The sequence below is a fragment of the Pollicipes pollicipes genome, unplaced genomic scaffold (genome assembly GCF_011947565.3).
Source record: "Pollicipes pollicipes isolate AB1234 unplaced genomic scaffold, Ppol_2.1 Scaffold_3087;HRSCAF=3621_pilon_pilon_pilon, whole genome shotgun sequence".
NCBI classification, from domain to species: Eukaryota; Metazoa; Arthropoda; class Thecostraca; order Pollicipedomorpha; family Pollicipedidae; genus Pollicipes; species Pollicipes pollicipes.
In genome coordinates, this window is record NW_023596225.1 from 5,474,052 (window position 1) to 5,498,162 (window position 24,111).

Consider the following 24,111-nt stretch of genomic DNA (forward strand, 5'->3'; position numbering starts at 1 on the left):
AGCGGCACGGAGACGGTCAGAAGAAATCGCTAACTGTATGTTCCCGAAATGGTTCGGCCTTTCGGAGGTAAGACGACCAGCACTTAACACGCGCTCGGGTGGGGGTCAAATTGACGCCCCAGAGGTTTTTCCAGAATGGTTTCCGAACGGCGTGACACAGTCGCGCCAAATTTTTTCACAGCTGTAGACAATTCAATAGCGGATCGTTGGGCATTAAAAACTTAGATGTACCCGGTAAGGTCGCTGACCTAAGGCAAGGACGGTAGGTCAAAGTCAGGCCATGGTTTCATCGAAGTCAATTTCTAGGGAATCGCTCAAGCTGATGTAACAACGGAGTGCTAGACGAACCCATACATATCTGAGATGCTTTCTTAGCCAACACAAAAATTGAATGAGCAAATAACGTTGGTCTAAAGTCAGGTACAAAGGTCAGACCAAAGTCAAAACTAACCTGTTTTCTTTCTAGGGCTTGCAGTATGAGATAGTTTCTGGAGCTCATTTAGAATTTGTTGATGCCAGGAACTGCAGTATACATCTTCCATGGACTTCTTAGAGGTCAGAATAAGCCATTGACCTAAAAGGATCCAGGTCAACATTTTGTTTTTAGAAACATACTGCCTAGCGTAATCTTTTTCGGTTATTCAAATGCAAAACTCAGAGTAGTCTTGTATGATTTTGGTCACCATGACCTTTAAAAGGTGAAAAAGGTCGCTGACCCTAACTGAGCATGTCGACTTTTGCTTAGAAACAGCTATCTAGGTTCTGGGGGCGCTTAAGAGACCAGCCTGGGAGTTGACTTTATTTCACCTTATTTGACCCGGAGGTTAAGACTTAGGAACCTCAAACTTTGACCTAAGTGAGTTCACGTACAAGTCAACACACTCTGTGAATTTAGTGCCTTTAGCTCTCTTAATTCCCAAGATCTCAGCGGGTGGGGTCAAATTGACCCTCTCCGACCCGAGCGAAGGGTATCTAGCTGGCCACCCGGGCGCGCGTTAAAGGAGACGCGTGCACTAAAGCCGCTCTCAGTCTCCACCTGAAGCGAAGACGACGGGACTGAGCACTGGAGCGCCGGAACAGATCCGGCAGCTGATCGAAGCCGGCAGTGCGAGAGCAATCTGCTGCGTGATATATACTTATATATTATGATGATAATAAGTTGCCCGTCCCGTTGGCTCAGTTGGCTAGAGCGCCTGCATTCCGATCCATCCACCCATGGCAGGGTGGGTTCGAGTCGCTTTAGGGCGCTCGCTATTTGCCCTTGGCAGGTATGACCTACGGCCGGTGGCAGCGGTCGCGCTAAAGGTCAGTTGACGTCAGAGGGCAGGAAGGATTGTGCCGAGCAATGCGGCACGTTGAGCTTTCGCCACTAAATTCTGCCGTTGCCTGGAATTGCGCGATCGGATGGTGGGGGTCAGGCCTTACACAACAAGCACTGCTTAGCGTGAGCGCTGATCCCAGAAATCCATCCATTCGAAGGGTTTGGACCAAATACATAAAAAATACCATACTTGTCATGCAATTTGACGTAATCGGCTCGCTGGCCATGTGCACCTCCGCTAGCAGTTTCTTCATTAACTGTTGAATATTTGCGATTTACTGGTTAGGGTGTCGATAGTATAGTGGTTAATACGTCTGCACTAACCACTACGCTATCGTGATTAAAAATGGTTAACGCGTCTGCATTAACCACTGCACCAAGGGTGTGGGGTTCGATTCTCGGCGGTGCCCGCCCTTCCTGCCAGGGTGAGAGGTAGGCGACGCCATATAGCTTCATTAGCTGAGTGCGTCGCAAAGTTCCAAAGACCGATATCCGCGTTGTTCCGTGGCTATAGCTCACGGCCACATCGCATTGCAATCTCCTTACCAATGACGTCACTACACTGTACAGAGCGGGAGAAGACCCAACTTATGACAAACCCTGTGCACAGCATTGCTTTCACACAACCTTGGGAGCGGGAGTGCGAGTGGGGAGGCGGTTTGTCGTTGTTATATGACGCAGACAGGTAAATGGTTTGTTAATTGCACGAACTGGTAGTATGAAAATCCCAGCATTGGTGAATGACTGACAACTGTTGGCATCTGATCGGCCCTAGAAACAGTCTATGTCATCTGCAAGTAGAAATAGAGCCTTTGAACCTCAAAGATTCTGAGACAATTCTGAGGTCCTTCATGGTGGGTTAGGTTGTGAATTGTGACTGATATGCAGGAAGGTCAGTCAGGTTTTGAAATGCTGATCTTCATTACTTTGCACTTATATGCATTGAAAGTGAGCAATTGCTTTGGGGTTGTATTGGACCAGGAATTGTTTTGATTTAGTGTGGTAACACCTGCACCTTTGCAACTCTGTATGTAGTTCATCTAATGGGTCCATATTTGTTAGCCTTATTATATGATTATTATGCAGTACTTTGGTGTGTGCACCACCTTGTGATGAGCAGGACACATGACTGTAGAACACCACAAGTATTTTTTTAAGATAGGAAATGGAAAGCATGGATAGATGCAGTCATTTTGATATAGCAGTACTTGGCCTGTGCTGATTAAGCATCAGGCCAAGATCAGCATCCTGCTGATTAAGTATGTGGAAGAAGTGGTTACATCTGCTCTGGGATCCCAACTTGATATGGCAGCAAGGCCTACCCAATGCAATATTTTTAGTTTTGATCTCTCTATTGTTTTGCAAAATTATACAGATTTGTAAAGGAATTAATTGTTGGAGGATAAATCAGTGAAGGAAATCTATTGATATAGGCTAAATCCTTGTGGATTATTTTTTCTTTTAACTGCTGAAAGGCAATAACATTTTATCATGCAATTTGTAAACAATGTCAGCAGGCATTGCATAACACTCAGCTCACTGCCTGACCTGTGCAGGCTGCACCACATTCTTTTACACCATCATGCAGGTATATCAAACTCAGACCAAGTGTTGACATGCATAGTGTTTAGTACCCACCATGCACATTTTGCAAATAAAGCTAAATTGGGATTTTGGCTCCTCCTGTTCAACTGTTGTAGAACTGGCTAAAGCACACTGCTCATCAAGATGAAGAACCAGGACCAGTTTGCCTTCATGGGGAATTGAAAGACTGATTATTTGTGGGTCATCAGGTGGAAAAATTCATGTTGAGATCTGTTGGTATGTTTTTGCGGCACAAAATTGATTTTACTGCAATGGTGTGCCTGGACCCCCCCCCCTCAAAAACATTCTGAATCTTGAAGGACCCATTAACAATATCAGATAGAACAGAAAAAAAATATTAGGTCATCATGTGAAGAAAATCCTGCTGAGATGTGCTGGTATGCAGTATTTTTTTAGGAGAGAAAATGAGTTTTACTGCAGAGGTGTACCTGCAGAAAATGAAACCTAGTAGATCCCAAAGGACCCGCTAATGATATTAGGAAAAACATTCCAGATGCAAAGGTCAATTTCACAATGTTCCAGAAAGATTCAAGATCAGTGATGACCCTTTGACAAAATCTGAACATGAATGTGGGATCTCAAAAGACTGTGAATAAAATACAAATGTATTCTGAAAGCAGCTACAGCCACCTCAGAAAACTTCCAAATCCCAGCATTTTCCATACATAATAGCTTATCCTTAAACCAGCATTGATCCAAGAGGCTCTGTAATGGTGAAATATGTGTATTTGATTATGTACAAAGTTTTAAGAAATATTACACTAACAGTCAGCAACAGTGAGGAGATTGGTGTTGCTGTTAATACCTCATTGGTGGTTACCACATAAATGATGTAGGTTCATCGACTTGAGTGAATTCATATGTTCCATGCATGCCAGTCTTTTGATTGTTTTGGAATCAAATGCTCTACATTTGTATGGGTGTTTTGTTTGTGTTTATGTGTGGAACACTCCCCTGAAGAGAATCTCTTGCCTGTTTTGGAATCAAATGCTCCACATTTGTATAGGTGTATTGTGTGTTTCTGTGTGCAGAACACTCCCCTTTAGGGTGAGTTTTCCACATTTCTATGGGGTTTTGAACTGGAATAACCATCTTGAAGGCCATTTGGTGCAGTTCACAGCCCTGTCCTTAAGATATAAACCACTCTAGTTTTTGAGCTACATGCCCACAAAGGTGTGCAGACTTGTCATGCAGAGTACTCTGAGCCACCCCCAGATCTATGATGCCACAATAGCATTACTTAAATCCTGTCACTTCATTGGCCATGTGACAGTCAATGCCAAGAACACGTAATTGTTGAGTCATTCATATCTTGTGTTTGTGAGCATTATTTTTGGATGGAAGGTCTGTCAACTGGCTTTCAATGTCATGCAAGGCATGATTATCCAATCAAACAATGGCATATCAAGGAGCATATTTACATCATGGAAAAACTGTGTTGTCTAGAAGAGTGTTTTGCTTAAAAGTATATCAATAGCTAGAACTGAGCTTGTATCATACCTCTGCCATCCAAAGGCAAAAAGATGTATATACCATGAGGTAGAATAGCACTTGGACATTTTTGCCTGTGGATAGCATATCTGATGCTTGCCTTAATTGCTCCAAATGTAGAACATTCATAAAAAGTCTCTGGCCCATTTGTATTTAAGCTTTATGTCTGTTTGCCTAAGTTTGGTTTACAGGTTTACCAAGAATTAGAAAAACCAAGTTTACAGCTCTACACTACTCTGCTTGGACTTGGGGCACTTTCATTATGGGTTTAGGACTACTCTCCATGTGGTGTAGCAGGTCCCATTTGCATAGACATTGCAGCACTATTACACATGGGTTTGTGGCCCCCTTGCTTTCCTAGCCTGTCTGTTAGGCAATTCACTATTTCTCGATCCTTGAACAGTTCTAATTCTTGAGACACATTGGCTTCAAACTTGTATTGTCTTGACTTTGACAGTAAACAAGGCATGTCCCAAACAGTCTGAATGAATGTGTTTGTTTGCAACAAACTCTGCCAGTGTACAGCCAGGGAATGTTCTGAGTCATTCAAAACTACACCTTGTGTGTCCATACTCAAAGAAATTGTCATGGTTGCTTAAAAATGGAAGCTGGTTGGAGTAGACCATGCAGTAGGTGTGCCCTATAAACTCAATGACTAACTGTGCATGAGATGGGTAGAAAGTGCCTCCCTGAAAAATGTGTGTCAATTAGTGGGTCACTTAGAATGTAATTGTGTGTGATTCTTGGAATCAGTATGACATGTTCTAAATTTGTTTTTGCTAGCCTGTTTTAAAATGGATGCTCACCAAAGTGCCAGTAGAAGTACCAATTTAGGTGTGACCCGACAAACATCTTAAATTTACACCAGATATTCACTTCTTGTCAGCCATGAATTATGTAGAAAAGCTGGAGCATGAGCATGGAGCTCATCATTTTTTATGTTTCTTAGCAACTGGTCCATATTTTGTTGTCCATTTTTCGTCCGTTGACAAAGTGTTATTTTCGTTGTCAGCACTTCCTTGCAGGAACTGCTGACTTGTCAATATGTCCTGCAAACGTTTTAGGTTGAGCTCACTGCTCAGTCTAGTGATGCTGATAATTCAGATAAGCTCAGTCTGTCCGTCACCTAGCAGTCAGTGTATGGAGGGGAAGAGCCGCGTAATCCATTATTCATATTTTCTCGAAGCGTACTATTCTATTTTGTCATCAGCCGGCGTTCGAGACCTTTCGAGTCTCCGACTTGCAAACCTTCCAAAGCCCGCGTCCGGCCGCGCTTCAGACGCCTTCCAAGGGCGTGTGGACGCCTCCTCCCTCGCCGGAGGAGGGGCGTCGCGTCGTCTGCCGACCGGACTGCGACTCAGGCCGCTCCACAGCCGAGGGCGGGCGTACGTCTGCCGCGCCCGCTCTCCATCTGTGGCGTCGGCCGGCCACCTTCGACCGCCCGCCCCGCCCCCACCCTTCTGTCCGCCTCCGTCGGCGAGAATGTGAAAATGCCGACCGCGTCCGGCCAGTGGCGGACACACTGAGACTGGACAGTGTGGAACCACTGGCCGTGGCCGCTTGGTATTTTGCGACGGGCATTCTCTGGCGCGCCTGGACAGCCGGCCTCCACTTAGCGGGAGGAGAAGACGCCGCCCCGTGTTCGCGGACGAATCTGCGTGGTTTGCGCTACACACGTGGGACCTGGCAATCTCCCGTATTTGGGGCTATTCGCCGAGTCGTCTCATCAGCGTTCCAAAATTCATCCAGAAGGGTGTCCGGGATGTACATATAAATGCATGTTATCAGAGTCCTGACTCTCCGGTGGCCTTCGCACCGAATTAGTTTTGCTGCCCTTTGACACCCAACCAAGACGTCTGACCTGCCCGGCCCATTTGTCAAGCCTGAGGCGCTTTGATGCTGGGTTGACCGCCGCCCGGTTCGATGCTGATTGGCTGGTTTTGAGCAAGGGATGGAACAATAGGCAGTGAACCCCAAGCCGGGGGTGTAATAGCATAATGTCCATATTTCGAGTGTTTGTGCTGACGCCGTGTGCCGGGGCCCGGTAGAGATGTCGGAGAAGCGACCACTCAGCGAGGACGAATCCGAGGAGGTGGCACCAGCTAAGATGGGCCGACGTGAGGCGCCGACCACAAATGGCGTGAGCGGTACGGAATCGCGCTGGCCTGTCCCGGTCACCCCGCCGGCAGGATCACGCGATGCGTTTATCCGCCTTTCTTTCGATCCGTTTATCTGCCTGTCTTTCTGTTACTCGCCTCGCCTCGCCTTGTCTCGTCTCGCCTCGTCTCGCCTCATCTTATCCCGCCCCATCTCGTCTCGCCTCATTTCGTCTCGTCTCGCCTCACCTCGCCTCATCTGGTCTCTTCTCGCCTCGCCTCGCCTCGTCTGGTCGTCCTGCCAACCTCTGCGTCAAGATGGTTATAGCACATCTGATCTTGCTGGGGTTGATTGCAAGATGCAGAGTCTCCTCTAGATGATTTATCAATATCAGTCATGGTGATATGATGCGAACTGCGCAAACTAAACAACAATTATACGTTTGTTTTGAAGCAAGGTGGTGTAACTATATGGTTTAATTGCTGATCTCCTGGTGTCATGGCTTGCTCTTGAGATCGTGCTTGTATTTGGATCCTGGTCCTCCAGACAGTGCATCTGAGCTAGGCCTTGGCCCTGCGGAATTTCCCAGCAGCTGGAGGAATTTAACCTGTGTTGAACGCCGTAATTTCAGTTGCACTTAGTGGTCCAAATTCCATCCCAACGCGCGAAACAGCTGTGCAAGGTCTTCGTTATTGCGATGCGTAACAAGACCGGGCTACATTTTGGGAAAAAGCTGATTTTGAAATGATGATCATTCCTATCCATAGAAGCATCATGTGTCAAATTCCACGTGTCAGTGGCATACACGTGGCGACCTCTAGTATTCACCTCCCCGTGCGGCAGGCGAAGAAGAGCCGGCCACGCCGCTGCCCATCTCTAACCCGTTCCAAGAGCGGTTCCGCGCACCCGGGCTGTCGGCCGGAGAGTACCACGTGCTGGACGAGGCCCGCAGCGATGACGACGGGGACGACGGAGCCGACTCCGACTCCGACATGGATGAGGACGAGCTCATGGCCATGCTGGACGCCGGTAAGGACCCCGTGGTATTCATCCGATGCCCGGCTGGGCTCACTGGTGCCACGACCTCACAAGCGTAGTGGGCGTGATTCGGGGTTTAGAGCCCGCTCACATGGAAGCGTGTTGTATGACGTGGTTCTTAACATTCTGCATATGTTACGGCGGAGTGCTAGTCTCACTACCCGCCTGACACGACTTTGGTTACCATACACCCTGTCGCGTATCTCGCCTGCCACCTTCCCCAGTCTGTCTTCTGTTTCAACATTAGCTGACTAATGTGATCATGATTTAGCTAATCATTATTCGTCTATCCCACCCCCATGCAAAGCTGTCATGTATCCCACTGGTCCTCACAAATTAAGCTGTGGCATCCTGTTCCATGCATTCCTTCCCATTCTCATGGTCATTTATGACGCAGTCATCCTTCACATATCTTCATACCTTCTCAATATTGGCCCCACAGTTTTGCCCTACTTGTCCTCTTCGGTGGCAGCCAGGGTCGGAGTGGAATACCACTGCCTGATGATATACTGCTAATATTGGGGTTTTAGGAACTTTGAGCACACGTTTGCAATGTCAATTCCTCCTTACCTCGACACGGCAGCCTCTTTTACACTAGGTGTTCGGGTCCATTCGGATGAGGCGTGAAGGCGTGTAGCCAAACGTCCTTTCCGCCAATACAGGATGGCTCTCATCCTTAGTGTCGCTCAGGTAGCGTCCTTGCCCCTGAGGAGGGCCTGTCCTCACGCAAGTATTTCCTGCCTGAAATCTTATGCCGTCTTCTCCGAGACCCAGTTATACTGGGCTTCATCCTGCCTTCCTGACAGGGCGTCTCTCCTGGTGATTTTGTTTTCACCCGGGCTCGCTGCTGCCCTTCCGGCGCGGCCTGTGCGCTCGGGCGCCCAGCCCGGCCTGCTGACCCGTCGCTTCCTTTCTATCTTCCATACCGCGACCCGCCTGCTATACAAAGTTGGAAGGAATTGCAAGGGAAGAGAGGGGTGAAGTAGGGACGATACTTACAAAATAAAACAACATACACACGTATTAGTTAAGTTTAAACTCCGCCTTACAGTCGTCCCGCTTGAACAGCGCGAGGTTTTTAGTGTCGTTCGCCCACACTGCGTCCAGTGTGGCTAGCAGCATGCTCGCTTGGTCGTGGAAGATGGAACCGTCGAAAGCATGACACTGACACCTGACGCGTGTTGGTGTTGTGGGTATTCTAATCTCTGAGGCGCCTGGCTACCGCTAGACATGACCTGACGATGTCCCGCCACCAGACCTGCCCGCCAAATTCAAGGGCACGCGGCGCCTGCGAGTGCGCGGAGAAGAAAGCGAGGAAACCGGGGAAGCCGAAGAGGCGGGCTACGAGGAGAGAGACAAGGTGGTGCTCATCGGTAAGGGCTCACTGCCACAGGTGTATGACCTGGGGCCGGTCCAGTGGCCCTGGCTGGCCCGCCACCAGTGAGTGTTAAGTTTAAGACCCGGCTGATGCTGCATGCCACTGTGATGTTCCATTTGTTATGATCGTGTGCTTCTTTTGGAGCACACAATCTTCTTTCTATCAATATTTCCTTCTACGCAGAAAGAAACGATCATGTGACACGTGTGGTCTAGACATCGAGCTTTTACCGGATATCAACTATATAAACTCATAATGCAATGCGAGTCGTTAATACTCGGCCAACTGGGTGACTGAGCGATGTGTCGACTGTCTGTCTGTCTGTGGTGCAGAGCGCGGTCGCAACCCGGTGGAGCCGCTGCCTGAGGGCTGGGTGCAGGTGACGCACATGAGCGGCCTGCCCGTCTACCTGCACCGCCAGTCGCGCGTCGTCACCATCACGCGGCCTTACTTCCTCGGGCCCGGCTCCGTCAGGGTAGGTGGCGCCGCACGCACCTCACCATGCAACGGTGGCGCCGCTCATGGTCCAAACTGACGCTCATGATCCAAGTGTTCCACACGTAGAAAGTGCACCCCGTTGGTTGGTGTACTTTTGCAATGATAGCAATGGCAGATCATTTTCGATGATGTTAATATTTCCTTTTGAGTGTGTCAGCACTTGTCTAGTACCTCTTTTTACGTAGACTTCCAGCCACGGATTCGTCGTATTTTATGCCACAGCGTTATCTTGCTTGTGATCTCAGCAGATCATGGAACTTATTCAATCAGAACGGAATCCAGTAGATCCTCACGAGCACGAAGAGCAATTATAGCTGATTCCTTGTCTCTAACCCTTGCACCTGTGTGTGCCATTCAAATTGCACTGATGTTAGTTGAAAACTGACATGTAAGAGATGGTTATGATCTCATTTTCCGTTCTTTTCTTTTTCTTACAAATGACTGCCTCACCACAGATCCACAGGCTTTACAGCCCTTGCCTGAAGCGTGACAGGCCTCATAGGCCGTAAGCTGCTGCCAACAACATGTTTTCACTGGAAGAGAGGGTAGGAAGTGTTTTCGTTGTCGAAGGGAATGTTTCACATTCGATGGTATTGAAGCAAGCATGACATGTGATGAAATTGGATCACTTATAACTAACGTACTTAGTGTATCTTCATCACTTATAACATGGCGTTCCTTTAAATAGAAAGGACTGCTCTAGACAATGCAGTCACTATTTAGTGAATATCCTCCTCAATACGAAATTGCTGCATTGTGTCATGGAACGTTTGTATGAAACAGAGGTGCTGCCCACCCAGCTGTGCGAAATTGACACCCTAGCACTGGCGCGTAGCATTTCAAGTCGCCGAGAGATGGCAGTGATGGTGCTGGAGTTGTTCGCTAAGCTAAATGTCGTTATGCGCTCGTGTTTTAGCCCCTTTTCATGGTGTTCTGGCATGTTTAACCGTGATTCTAATATGTTTGCTCGTATTTACATACTCGGTTATGACGCTATTTTAAGTAGTCTCACATACGCATATGATGATGCGTGGGACTATGTTTGTTCCGGTTTCGGTGAGTGAAATATGCGTATCAGATTCAAAGCTTGAAACATCCGAACCTGTTATCCTCTACCTTGCTTCATCCTGCAACGTCGCGACACCCCGCTTGTCCGGGGTAGGCTGTATGTGTTAGCCACGAGTGGGCCGAGAGCCCCGTGGGAAGGGGAACCTTGACCGGATACTCAGCTCACATGCGCGGGTTTAAGCCCGGCAGCTGACCCCAAGCTCATGTACGCCTTCCCCAGCGTGAATCATTTTCCTTCGTCCCATAGTCATTAAGTGATCATTTCTGGTCGAAAGGGCTCTAATCCATACAACCAGACCAAAGCTTGAAGGCGTTCGGTATGGCCCCATGTTGTTTCTTGTTTGCTGAAACGTTACGCATTGACATGTGTGTTCTCTCTATATGTATCCGTCTTCACGAGATGATTTTCCCATCGACTGATCCGTCTCGTCGAGCTGATCACAAAGCATGCATCACGTGTCTTATTTCAATGACAGCTATAGAGGCTGTGGCTTGTACCACCAGATGTCAGCTCGCTGACCACAACACAGGATAGTATATTGTAGTATGTGAGAGGCGCTTGCGGATTTTAAGATTCAAATAAGTACACACACACACACACACACACACACACACACACACGCACGCACGCACGCACGCACGCACGCACGCACGCACGCACGCACGCACGCACGCACGCACGCACGCACGCACGCACGCACGCACGCACGCACGCACGCACGCACGCACACACACACACACACACACACACACACACACACGCGAGCGCGCACGCACGCACGCACGCACGCACGCGATATATATATATATATATATATATATATATAATGCATTTTTACCTTCTATAACTGAAAAAGAAGCGAGATGCTACCGCGAAATAAATTCTGCCTGATGTTCATAGCCAGTAAACTGAAACAATCGCGTGTTAAACGACTGCATGAAATGAATCGCCAGCTCTTCATTTTACAATGGTTCAGTTGACTCGTTGTTAACCGATCAAACTCAGAAACTTGTTTTCGTTTTTACTCGTTAATTTTCGATTACGGGCATGAAACAGTAGATGCCATAATGAGCGGACTGTGAACCACTTAATTCTTTCTGGGAAATGGGCCTCTTTGAGTCAGAATTTCGATATGGGTTGTACAGAGAAAATGAGGATGCCGCAAACGTAGATTGACGATATAAATAGGTCAGCAAGTTGTATTAACATGGTCAAGCCACGTTTGTCTGGGGATGTTCGACATTCGGCCTGAATCGATTAGTGACACAAATTATGGGACGTAGTTCTGAGCGTGCGTGCTCGCATATCTTAGCAGCAAATATCTCGACACCAAGCGTTGCATTCTCCGTAGGCCGCGCAGTGTTTCGGCCTCGCGGTAAACAGGCCATGGCCAACAGATGGACCAAAGTGGTGAAGCACTCGAAAAAGCAGCTTTGAACGCTGTAGGGCATAACACCGTATATTAAGAGATGTTTCGGGCGTATATTTTACCGGTGCAATTATTAGATTGATGCTAATAACGAATTGGCCTTTACAGCACTGAGAAGGGGTGCTGGAATCTGGTGGTGGATCGGGGAGACTAAAGGAAGAACCTCTATTTTTCGTGTTGCTGTAAATGTTATTCCGTCCAGAGGAAAACCTCAAAGTTGTAAAAGAAAAGTGGCCTAGTCTAATCGTTGAGTTATACGAATTTATTTCGAAAGACATTCAGAAACATTATTATGCTATTTTGCTGGTTTCTCGTGCGCGCAGTGGTTAACGCAGGCTAGACTATTGGTATCCAGCGCGCAGGCTCAAACCTTTCGGTGTTATGTTTCACTAGTTAATTCTGAAAAAGAATGAGCGTTCTCAAGCAAACATAGGATGGCCTTGCGCATTTTTAAAGCCCTTTCGACCTATTATTCCATTCAACACTAATAAGACTCCTTTGTTTGTCTATCGTTTATTTTCTATTATGGACATGAAGCAGTAGATGGTATGATCAGTGGATTGTGGACCCCTTAGGGCCCTTATTTCTTTCCTTGGTGTAGACGGTTTGATTCTTTCCGGGAAAGGGGGGGGGGGGGGTCCTCGAGTCCAGCACCATGGAGCACATTATTTTTCCCGGTCAAGGCTGAAGGGCCATTCTGTCCCACCTCTGGTGTTTTCGGACCGCCATTCTTGCGACACGGGGCGGCATCCCCTGGCCGATCCGGAGGCCTTAAGAGGAATACATCATAGCACATTGATCCCCTCCCTGACGCGGGAAGCCTTCTGACCCGCCCATTTGACCCCGGATCGACGCATGAACTGTCATTAACACAACATCCCTGCTCGCCGCAGATGGTCAAATAATCAGCACAGTGACTCCAGTTGGGCTTAACAGTCCCATGCTGGAATATGGTTGGAGGGCCCACCGGTCGGTACTGGGGGCCCTGACTAGCACAGGACTCTTCCATTACCTTAACGTGAGCACTCATCATAAGTTCGCTTGTTTCCTTCAATTTTCAGGGGGCCCCGACCAACGCAAGACGCCTTCTGCCATTCGGGCTCACGTCCCCGCCCCTGTTAAGCAAATGTTCCCCTGACCGATTCGAGGCCCCTTGTTGACATAGAATGCCCCGTTGGGCACTGCGGGCCCCTGAACGATACGGGAATCCGACCGATGTAAATCGCGGGCCTGGCCATGTCCCTGCTTAGGAAGTGGGCCCCCAGAGCCCAGACCAACACAGAGCTGATTGTTCGTTGTTCGTGATCTCTGGACGCAGTGGAGGAACGCTCTGTCTTAGGGGGCCCAATGGGTGCAAGAGATCATCCTACTGGCCTTTGGGATAACGGCCCTATCGGCGGGGATCCTTAATGTGACCTACAGCCAGCCCTTCGGACCCTTCAGCCTTCCAATGTCCCAGTGTCAATGTCATTGTCGGAACCTTGATATTTGGTCTCGATGGACCCTTTGGCCCCCTTTGGGCCCCTCAAACACCGCTCCGACTCGGGCCTCTTACCAACACAGGACCCCGTTAGTGGCTGTGGAGCCCTGACAGGTGCTTAGGCCCCGAGTTCCGACCAATGTAAATTGCTGGCTCCGACTTGGTCTCTTCTTGGGAAATTAGCCCTCAGTTCCATGCTGTAACGGAGCCGACTCGGCGTTACTAGTGGTGTCTGGCCGACATATAGACCCTTATCGACTCGGGGGCCCCTGATCGGTGCGCAGAGCCCTCTGGCTGGCATGGGGGTGCCCGGCCCTGCAGACCGGGGCCCCTGAATGCGACCTCCGGCCGACATTTCGGGCCCTTAAATCGGGCCCTTGATCGCACGTTCCGGGGGGGGGGGGCCTGGGGAGGGCGGAGGCGGAGGTCCCCACCCCCCCGCCTGCGTTACTGGTCCCTATGCTATTGTATATATCATATATCAATAGCACACTGTTCCGCATTCAGTTGTCGCCAATCCACCATGCCCTGCAGCCGATGACATACGCTACCGCATTGATAGGCCCAGATGTACCGGAGGCGCAAAAGACGAGGTAGGCATTGGCGGTTGGAGAGACCTGTCGGTAAATCTGCGGTTGAGACGGCGCTTCATAAGTATGTTGGCTGGTGTAGGGATTTGTAGGGTCTTGACGACAATTATATACACATTTGGATGTATGGGTCCCAGCAAATAATGTGATGTTGCAGAAGCACGACGTTCCTCTCTACTCAATACCGTGTCTGCAATACCTACGGGAGCTACAGAAAGAAGAGGCTGAGAAAGGGACAGAACTAGACACGCCGGCCTCCTGTCCAGTCACCAGTACCCAGCCAGGTACCCCTGCCACTCGTCCGACCCAGCCGGACGCTGAAGACTCGTGCCCTGCCGGTGGTGCTCTGCCAGACACCGCGGCATCCCGTCTGGCCGCTGGTCCAGCTTCGGCAGTTGGGGACCAAGTGTGTCCATCCGGCGGTCGAGTCTTAAACTCTGAAGACTCACCGCTGTCACCAGCCGCGGATGACGCTGAGCGCTCGGCCGGTGGCAGTCAGATGGCACTGGCCGGTGCCGAGTTGGCCGCCCCAGCCGCCGACAGCCGGGCGCTGACGGCCGTCTCGGACACCGGGCGGGGGCTGAGCCCCAGCGCGGCGGGGTGGGGGTCTGGGGCGAGGTCCGACACCGCGGAGCCTGAGGCAGGGTCCGCCGACGGCCCGGCCCAGCCGCAGACCCCCGGTTCCGGTGGCGCCAGCGCACCTCAGTCGGAGGCAGGGTCCGCCGACGGCCCGGTCCAGCCGCAGACCCCCGGCTCCGGCGGCGCCAGCGCACCCCAGTCGGAGGCAGGGTCCGCCGACGGCCCGGCCCAGCCGCAGACCCCCGGCTCCGGCGGCGCCAGCGCACCTCAGTCGGAGGCAGGGTCCGCCGACGGCCCGGCCCAGCCGCAGACCCCCGGCTCCGGCGGCGCCAGCGCACCTCAGTCGGAGGCCGCCGACGATGGCACGGGTAAGATGGCGAGCTCCCGAGGCCGCCCGCAGCCTAGTGGCTCAACTCGCGTAACTTGGTTCGGTTATAAAGCATATCTATTCTCGCACGATCACTGCTATTTCTGCCGTGCTCCGTATGTTTTGTCCTGTCAACTTCGCTTTTACTTTGCAAAGCCAGTAAGCTTATTGTGTTTTACGCGACAGATGTGTAGGATGTTGGCTTGACGTCTGTATACGTATATATATATATATATATATATATATATATATATATATATATATATATATATGGGGTCAGAAGACGTGGAGTCAATATATGCCAAGAATAGCGTGAATCGACGTTTTGCTGAAGCTTTTGTGACGTCATTTGGGCTAGGATTCATGAGGCGATACTCACCAGTCGTTTCTGTCACTTGCCAGGTGCGGGTCCAGTTCCCGTGGAGGGTACGTCGATGGTGGTCAAGGACCCCTCTCTCACCCCGACCGAAGTGAACGAATACTGCTTGAAGCGTTTCCAATTCAAAACAATCCGCCTAATGAAGTTCACGTAAGTATGAGCTGGTGTGGTGTTTCTGGGGATGATTATCTTGGTGACACACTTAAGCCACCGCCCTGGTACTGAGGTACGCGTGTTTTTTACTATAGCGTTTTGATGGGAACACATGTAGTTCCTTTCACTTCCATCACCTCCCAGTTCCACCAACTAGTCTGTGGTGTCTGTGTCACCAGTCTGCATACACTAGTATGTGGTGCACGACTCTTCCCGTAGCAGCGAGTCAGTTCGAGTCTCAACAGCTCGGAATGCTTGTCGTGGAATACAATGCATACTTGCACCAGTGTATCTCGTACTCGGTTATGCTCGGTACTGGCATGCGGACCTACGTAAGCCCACCCCACCGCAGTACGGTGCTTTGTTTTGGACCCAATGCTTTCGTCAATGAGTTTTTCTCTTGCTCCCGTCCGAGCGCCGGCTTTGGTGGTTCGGCAGCAGCATTGTCAACTCCGATAAACTGCGCTCTGCCGCAGCTAGCCTTTTGACAATCATAGAGTTGTGATCATGTGATCTGCATATCGTCATATACTGTCGTCAGTTAAAACTGCGTTGGGGCGTCAATGCATTCTACGTTAAATGCGCCCTTCTTTAAGACAATATAGACACCTGTGTATGTGAAGCATGGGCGTGAAGGTGCCGAAGCGCCGGCACCGGGCACCGGTTTGGGCGCCATATGACTGGTGCAGTCGGCGCGTCCTGAAGCTCAAATCAGTATCGTCATCACTAAGCCCTGGTTTTATGCTATTTGCGAACCCGCGTCGCATTGCTGGCGTTGACCCGTCCACTGCCCCTGCCAGAACGTGGAGGGAGCGCCGACAGTACCTGCGCAAGAAGCGCATGCAGAGGCCGCAGATGTCCAGCAAGACCAAGTTGCTGTCGTTCCCCGTACAACCGAGCAGTGAGTCGGGCCTGTTGCCGGTGGTCGCCAGCGGCAGGACGTGCTGCGGTCTCGTGTGCGGTCTCAGGCGCTCTCGTCTCGCGTGTTGGGGGATGTGTATTGCCACATGTCGCCGCATCACGTCATCACTGAAGCCCCCCCCCCCCCCCCCCCCGGCTCTTTACTGTCGAGAGCACTCCGCTGGCTGGTCGAATCCGTGTTAGCGAAGCGGCTTGACGTCAGCTCGTCGGCAGGGAACTCGGCGGCCGCGTCCGCTGCCCGGCCGCGCGAATGGGTGCTCAACCCAGGCGGCAAGAGCTACGTCTGCATCCTACACGAGTATCTGCAGCACGTGCTGCGTGAGCAACCCGTCTACAGCTACTCGGAACTGGGTCAGTGAACACGCTGCGTTGGGTACTGTGGATTGGTGTGTGACGTCGGCTGAATGATCTGTACGTCTTTACTGCCAACGTCGTGTGTGTATGTTGTCTGGTTGTCTAGTGTGTATGTTGTGTGTGTGTTGTCTGGTATGCTCATGAAGGCGAGGTTTTGTGCATGTAGAGCTGCATTTTTGTCGGCTTTTATGCATCGAAATGGGAGTGTGACGAATTTGTGAGGGACGAGCAGACAGGTGATAAGGTGATCATTTTTTTGGAGGGGGGGGGGGGGCTCATCGACTGCAAGGGGTCACATAGTGTCCAAACAGGCAGGCAAGAACGATGGTTGCGGCGACAGACGTATGCTCAAGAGTTTGGCCCTTGAGCGACAGATGACGTGTTCAGGATCTGTGCGCGGGGGTGCCGGTAGTGTAGTGGTTAACGTATCTGTGTTAACCACCGCGCGTTTGGAAACCAGGGGCACTAGGTTCGATTCCCCGCGGTGTCCGCCCTTCCTGCCAGGGTGAGAGGCAGGCGACGCCATATAGCCTTAGCGACTGAGTGCGTCGTAAAGCCCCAATGACGCGCAGGATCTGTGCGCATGCAGTTTGTATCGGTTTAAGTAAGCTGCATGTGACATTGGGACGACAGCACGACACAAAAACAAAGAGATCCACGTGCTGGTATGTTTGCATACGACCTCACGGTTTAACAACACGTAACCCTGAAATGTCATGCCAGTGTATACCGTGTCGTGTGGACGACTGGCCTGCAGCCGGACGTGGGCGGTCCACTGTACGTCTGCGTGCGGTCCGCAGAGAACGCCGCCACGCCGTACGGCGCCACGGTGTCAGTGCAGGGCGTGCGATACGGCAGCGGCTACGGCCCCAGCAAGAAACAGGCCAAGTCGGAGGCGGCCAAGGCCACCCTGCAGATCTTCATCCCCAACCTGATGGACGAGATCGACGCCGACAAGACGCTCAAGGGCAGCACCAAGCCAGCCGATATGGACCTCTCTGTAAGACTCCGGGGGCTGGGGCACCGACACGGCCAGTGTGTGGTGACCAACGGCTCTCACTATAACGGAGGCAGAGGAAGTATGTGTTCTATTCGGTGGTAGGATTACAGAGTTGTGTGGGATGATGACTTGCTTCATGCGAATGGGGCGTATTGGTCTACAGGTGGGAGCGTCGAACTCTCGTGGAGGCCCGGCGTTGCTATCCTGGTTCACCATGACCACTGAACGCCAACACGGCCCTTGCCGTCGCTGGCGTCACACAAAACGGGTCTTGACGGCTTGCATCGCGTTCCCTTTTTATGAAAAAGTTAATTGCGGAGGCCGTGGTAAATAGAGAACATTTGAGTCACCTGCATAAGGGACGTGTCTCACGCACCTGGTGTCGTTGCAAGGTTCGGCGCGCCATCAACGTTGCTCAAAATATGGAGCGCATTTGAGGCGCTTTTTTACATGACACGCTGCCGTACAACATGATACTCCAATTGGTTAATGGCTTTTGGTCTGGACTTGTAGTGTAGTTTTGCTTGTTGATATGAGGAACTCGAGGCATAGCTGATGGTTGTCGTGGGCAGCGTGTGTACATTGCTCCTGTGTGCGGCGCAGTTTTTCGACTCGATCCGTCTGGTGGACCCGCGGGTGGCAGACCTCTGCAGCAAGGCGGCTGAGCCCTCCCCGTACACCATCTTGCTCATCTGCCTACAGCGGTGAGTCGGCCACGGTGGACGGTGGCGGCGCGTGGACGGTGTTTGGGTGCGAGCATTGCGATGAAGGGCGCCTGGCGCCGTTGATATATGTAAAAACTGCAGAACGCGTTTGACTTCGAACAGAACCTCTCCTGTACCACGTGGTTGTATAGATGTATACCTAATGGCTTGTGAGCCGTTCCATGTGAACTGTCATAACGATTTGCTAGGACTTGCATTGAACTACGCCCTAGGTGTTTCAATGCATGCTGGTGTGGCTGTATCGTGGAGGCGGTTCCCGAAGTGGGCAAGCTGTGTGCTCTCACTCATATTTGGCATAAATCATTTGGAGCAGTAGTCATCCTCTCTGTTACAATTTTTCAAGAAACGTTTCTCCATATTGGTAAATAGCACGCCTTAATGTTCCATACAACGGCTAAGGTGTACAGACTCGGGATGTTTTTAGTCGGCGTGCCCACCATGGTGCCGCCCTCTCCTCTGTGACCTGACTCGGACTGGGGGTGGTCTGGTTCCTCCGCAGAAACTTTGGCCTGACCGGCAACCAGGTTGCCTGCAAGCTGCACACCAACAAGCACCAACACAACGAGTTCGAGATGACCGTCGGCAAGCACACGGCCCGCGTGCCCTGCAAGAACAAAAAAGACGGCAAGCACCTGGCGGCCCAGTCCCTGTTGCAGGTAGGTAGTTATTGTGTTTTAGGGGCGCGGCGTCAAGCATAGTGGTTATTTGCGGTGTGCAGCCCGGTGTGGGGGAGGGGGGAAAGGGGGGGGGCGTGTTTCGGAAATCACGGCTCGTTTCCTGGAGGGTGTGGACGGGCTCGTGAGACAGTAGCGTGGGTTTTAATGGCATGCAATGAGATTCGTCTGCCATGTTGTTCTCACTTTAACAGTTTACACTTTTGGTCGCTCGAAGAGTCGAGGTTTGTGAACAACAGGAGGTCGGCGAGTGCCGGGGTTTGTCGTCGCTTTCTCGGGCGGTATGCGGGATGCGGCATGTGCTTTGTTGCATCATCTTGAGCCTTTTTCGCTCCGCGACGCGCCCCATCCCCATGGACCGGGCCGAACTGGGTTGACCCTGGCCACAGCCAAAAGAGCCGCTCCGTGACCGCGGTTCCCCTCCCTCACCCCGCTCCAGCAACTGCACCCGCACGTGACGTCGTGGGGTTCGCTGTTGCGGATGTATGGCAATCACTCGAGCAAGTCGCTGAAGGTGAAGCGGCAGGAGGAGCAGCAGATCACGCTGCTGCAGAGCAAGGCCACCGTCAACTCGCCCAACTACGCCATCCTCGACAAGTTGCGTGCCGAGATGAGCAAGTTGCAGGAGGTCCGGGTAAGTGAGGAGGGTGGCTGGACGGGTACGACACCATGGAAGGACCGGGTGAGTGGGGATGGTGGCTGGACAGGTACGACACCATGGAAGGACCGGGTGAGTGGGGATGGTGGCTGGTATGGGTGTGACGCCACAGGAGGTCCGGGTGAGTGGGGAGGGTGGCTGGTATGGGTGTGACGCCACAGGAGGTCCGGGTGAGTGGGGAGAGTGGCTGGTATGGGTGTGACGCCACAGGAGGTCCGGGTGAGTGGGGAGAGTGGCTGGTATGGGTGTGACGCCACAGGAGGTCCGGGTGAGTGGGGAGAGTGGCTGGTATGGGTGTGACGCCACAGGAGGTCCGGGTGAGTGGGGATGGTGACTGGTATGGGTGTGACGCCACAGGAGGTCCGGGTGAGTGGGGATGGTGACTGGTATGGGTGTGACGCCACAGGAGGTCCGGGTGAGTGGGGATGGTGACTGGTATGGGTGTGACGCCACAGGAGGTCCGGGCGAGTGGGGAGAGTGGCTGGTATGGGTGTGACGCCACAGGAGGTCCGGGTGAGTGGGGATGGTGACTGGTATGGGTGTGACGCCACGGGAGGACCGGGTGAGTGGGGAGAGTGGCTGGTATGGGTGTGACGCCACAGAAGGTCCGGGTGAGTGGGGATGGTGACTGGTATGGGTGTGACGCCACAGGAGGTCCGGGTGAGTGGGGAGAGTGGCTGGTATGGGTGTGACGCCACGGGAGGTCCGGGTGAGTGGGGAGAGTGGCTGGTATGGGTGTGACGCCACAGGAGGTCCGGGTGAGTGGGGAGAGTGGCTGGTATGGGTGTGACGCCACAGGAGGTCCGGGTGAGTGGGGAGAGTGGCTGGTATGGGTGTGACGCCACAGGAGGTCCGGGTGAGTGGGGAGAGTGGCTGGTATGGGTGTGACGCCACAGGAGGTCCGGGTGAGTGGGGAGAGTGGCTGGTATGGGTGTGACGCCACAGGAGGTCCGGGTGAGTGGGGAGGGTGACTGGTATGGGTGTGACGCCACAGGAGATCCGGGTGAGTGGGGAGAGTGGCTGGTATGAGTGTGACGCCACAGGAGGTCCGGGTGAGTGGGGAGAGTGGCTGGTATGGGTGTGACGCCACAGGAGGTCCGGGTGAGTGGGGAGGGTGACTGGTATGGGTGTGACGCCACAGGAGGTCCGGGTGAGTGGGGAGAGTGGCTGGTATGGGTGTGACGCCACAGGAGGTCCGGGTGAGTGGGGAGAGTGGCTGGTATGGGTGTGACGCCACAGGAGGTCCGGGTGAGTGGGGAGAGTGGCTGGTATGGGTGTGACGCCACAGGAGGTCCGGGTGAGTGGGGAGAGTGGCCGGTATGGGTGTGACGCCACAGGAGGACCGGGTGAGTGGGGAGGGTGACTGGTATGGGTGTGACGCCACAGGAGGTCCGGGTGAGTGGGGAGAGTGGCTGGTATGGGTGTGACGCCACAGGAGGTCCGGGTGAGTGGGGAGAGTGGCTGGTATGGGTGTGACGCCACAGGAGGTCCGGGTGAGTGGGGAGGGTGACTGGTATGGGTGTGACGCCACAGGAGGTCCGGGTGAGTGGGGAGAGTGGCTGGTATGGGTGTGACGCCACAGGAGGTCCGGGTGAGTGGGGAGAGTGGCTGGTATGGGTGTGACGCCACAGGAGGTCCGGGTGAGTGGGGATGGTGACTGGTATGGGTGTGACGCCACAGGAGGTCCGGGTGAGTGGGGAGAGTGGCTGGACAGGTATGACGCCACAGGAGGACCGGGTGAGTGGGGAGGGTGACTGGTATGGGTGTGACGCCACAGGAGGTCCGGGTGAGTGGGGAGAGTGGCTGGTATGGGTGTGACGCCACAGGAGGACCGGGTGAGTGGGGAGAGTGGCTGGTATGGGTGTGACGCCACAGGAGGTCCGGGTGAGTGGGGAGAGTGGCTGGTATGAGTGTGACGCCACAGGAGGTCCGGGTGAGTGGGGAGGGTGACTGGTATGGGTGTGACGCCACAGGAGGTCCGGGTGAGTGGGGAGAGTGGCTGACACGGACAGTAAGCCCGGTCCTCACTGCACACGTACACACACCATCCACCCGTTCGAAGCGCGTCTCCAGAACGCGGGTCCGCGTTGTCCCGCCTCACGCACCCAATCGGTTCTGCAAATATTTACAGACATCGCATGCAAATATTTGGCTTAGCGGTGAAAGCGGGTTTTGCGTTCTGTATCGTGAACGTTTGTACGTACGAGTTGTGCTGTTTTGTATCAGTTTGTGCTGTAATGGATAGGTTGTTTCTGACAAGAAACTGGTTATTATGAGAAGCAGCCCAGACAAAACCGACAAACTAAAATGCACCCATGTAGTGAGTCATTTCAAATGCAATATCGAAGGCTGCAAACTTCGTTCCATACACTGCATTGGCGCAACCACGACACTTAGGACGTCTTACATTGCACTTGACGGGGCACCTCTGGAGCACGTGCGACACGAACATGACAGGACATTGACACGACAAGAACTGACAGACGACACTGACGTTCTTCAGATGTGCAATCGCCGAAGACACCTTTAAATTGAGGAAAGCATATTTATTACGTAAATTGTTCAGTGTATTAGCAAGGAGCATTATTCACATACATAAGGCATTAGCAATAGCCTTATTCCTCAGAGAAAAACCAGGAGAATGGAGATATAGATGGGCATATAGATATAGTTAATATTTGGGCAACATGCCTTTATCAAAACAACAGCAGAAGTATTCACATTTCTGCTATTGCTTTGATAAAGGCATGTTGCCGAAATATCAATCCATCTATATCTTCATTCTCGTGGGTTTTATTCGAGGAACAAGGCTATTACTACTGTCTTATCAAAGCGTATTTATTAACGGACTGTCTCCAACCCTAAACAGTCAAACAAGTTCTTGCATAGCCCTTGAGTTATTAGGCGGTGGGTGGTAAGTACTTTGGATATGATTGTGGCAATGTGTTATTGTCTTTAAGGTGCTTTCATTATGGGTGTATTTTATATGTATCAGAGTAATAATACGATTTTGTTTTACTTGAATTGCACATGCCTCATCTGTCTTTTCCGCACTAAAAGATGTTTTCCAGATAGCATTGCACAATTTTCATTCTCAGAAACTCAAAGCGTATTTCTTGTGCTATTAACACTTTTCCTACGATAAGATAAGGTCTGGAAACGTAAACATGTACAGACTGACGAACATATGAACGATGCTGCACGAACTACCTTTGTTCTAAACGATAATGGCTAAGTCAAAAGCCTGGAAGCTCGAAGGATGCATCAAATTTCGCTCAGGTTGAGTGAGCGGCCATTTGTGTGAAACACGCATATATATATATATATATATATATATATATATATATATATATATATTACAAACAAGGCAGGGTTTAATTTCCTGTTTAGTTAGAGCGGGCTCCCTTCCCCCTCTCAACTGGAGCTTCAGCCCCTCCCCCCCCAATTAGGGTTTCTATCCTCCCCCAGCTTTAAGAATGGATAAGCCCGTTGTTGTTATTGTTTTTTTTTGGGGGGGGGTGGAGCGTTTTGTACTGCTTTGCAGCACTCCATTCTAGTTCATTTAGCAAAACTACGCCCAGGAAACTAGGATCTCATTAACGGACAGACAACCTGTAGTATGACACCGTCATCTATTGCTCAATTGGTATGTTTCCAAGCCATCAAAATTCATCTGTGTGTACATTGCAAGCAGGTTTAAATGGCATTGTCCGCTGGAAGTCGCCAAGGGGCAGAATGCCGTAATGACTGACACTTTGGACCTGCCTTTTCTTTGTAGCGAGAATGATGTAAAATGAAATGTCTCAGCCGTGGTTTTGGCGGAGAAACCTCATGAAATTAGAGGTAAATGATTTGCTTACTTATGGATGAGCTATAAGGGAAACAGGCACGATGGTCGATATACGGTATTGATGTCGCCCACCCTGAGCGGTATTGATGTCGCCCACCCTGAGCAGGCGCATCCCGGAGACCACCACCGCGACCCGCTTAGCGCGCGGGGTGATTGTCTTGGGGAGGGTCTAAGCGGGCGTGCTGGTCTACTTGTCCGGCACCCCCCCCCCCCCCTCCCCACCACCACCCGGGCAAGGAGACCACCACCGCGACCCGCTTAGCGCGCGGGGTGATTGTCTTGGGGAGGGTCTAAGCGGGCGTGCTGGTCTACTTGTCCGGCACCCCCCCCCCCCCCCCTCCCCACCACCACCCGGGCAAGGAGACCACCACCGCGACCCGCTTAGCGCGCGGGGTGATTGTCTTGGGGAGGGTCTAAGCGAGCGTGCTGGTCTACTTGTCCGGCCCCCCCCCCCC

The 24,111-nt window shown here is 51.8% G+C and overlaps 1 protein-coding gene across 1 annotated transcript in view; it reads left to right on the forward strand.

Annotated features, from left to right (window-relative positions):
- The first annotated feature begins 1,963 nt into the window (after positions 1–1,963).
- pasha (microprocessor complex subunit partner of drosha) overlaps positions 1,964–24,111 on the forward strand; it is a 25,665-nt gene continuing 3,517 nt past the window's right edge. Inside the window, exons 1-14 of the mRNA XM_037211948.1 lie at positions 1,964–2,006; positions 6,466–6,564; positions 7,358–7,543; positions 8,809–8,925; positions 9,263–9,405; positions 14,154–14,596; positions 14,891–14,943; positions 15,345–15,471; positions 16,275–16,375; positions 16,609–16,746; positions 17,550–17,749; positions 18,353–18,453; positions 18,974–19,130; positions 19,588–19,782. Coding sequence (XP_037067843.1) covers positions 1,994–2,006; positions 6,466–6,564; positions 7,358–7,543; positions 8,809–8,925; positions 9,263–9,405; positions 14,154–14,596; positions 14,891–14,943; positions 15,345–15,471; positions 16,275–16,375; positions 16,609–16,746; positions 17,550–17,749; positions 18,353–18,453; positions 18,974–19,130; positions 19,588–19,782 — 2,073 coding nt within the window. The 5' untranslated portion in view covers positions 1,964–1,993. The remainder of the gene's footprint in view (positions 2,007–6,465; positions 6,565–7,357; positions 7,544–8,808; positions 8,926–9,262; positions 9,406–14,153; positions 14,597–14,890; positions 14,944–15,344; positions 15,472–16,274; positions 16,376–16,608; positions 16,747–17,549; positions 17,750–18,352; positions 18,454–18,973; positions 19,131–19,587; positions 19,783–24,111) is intronic.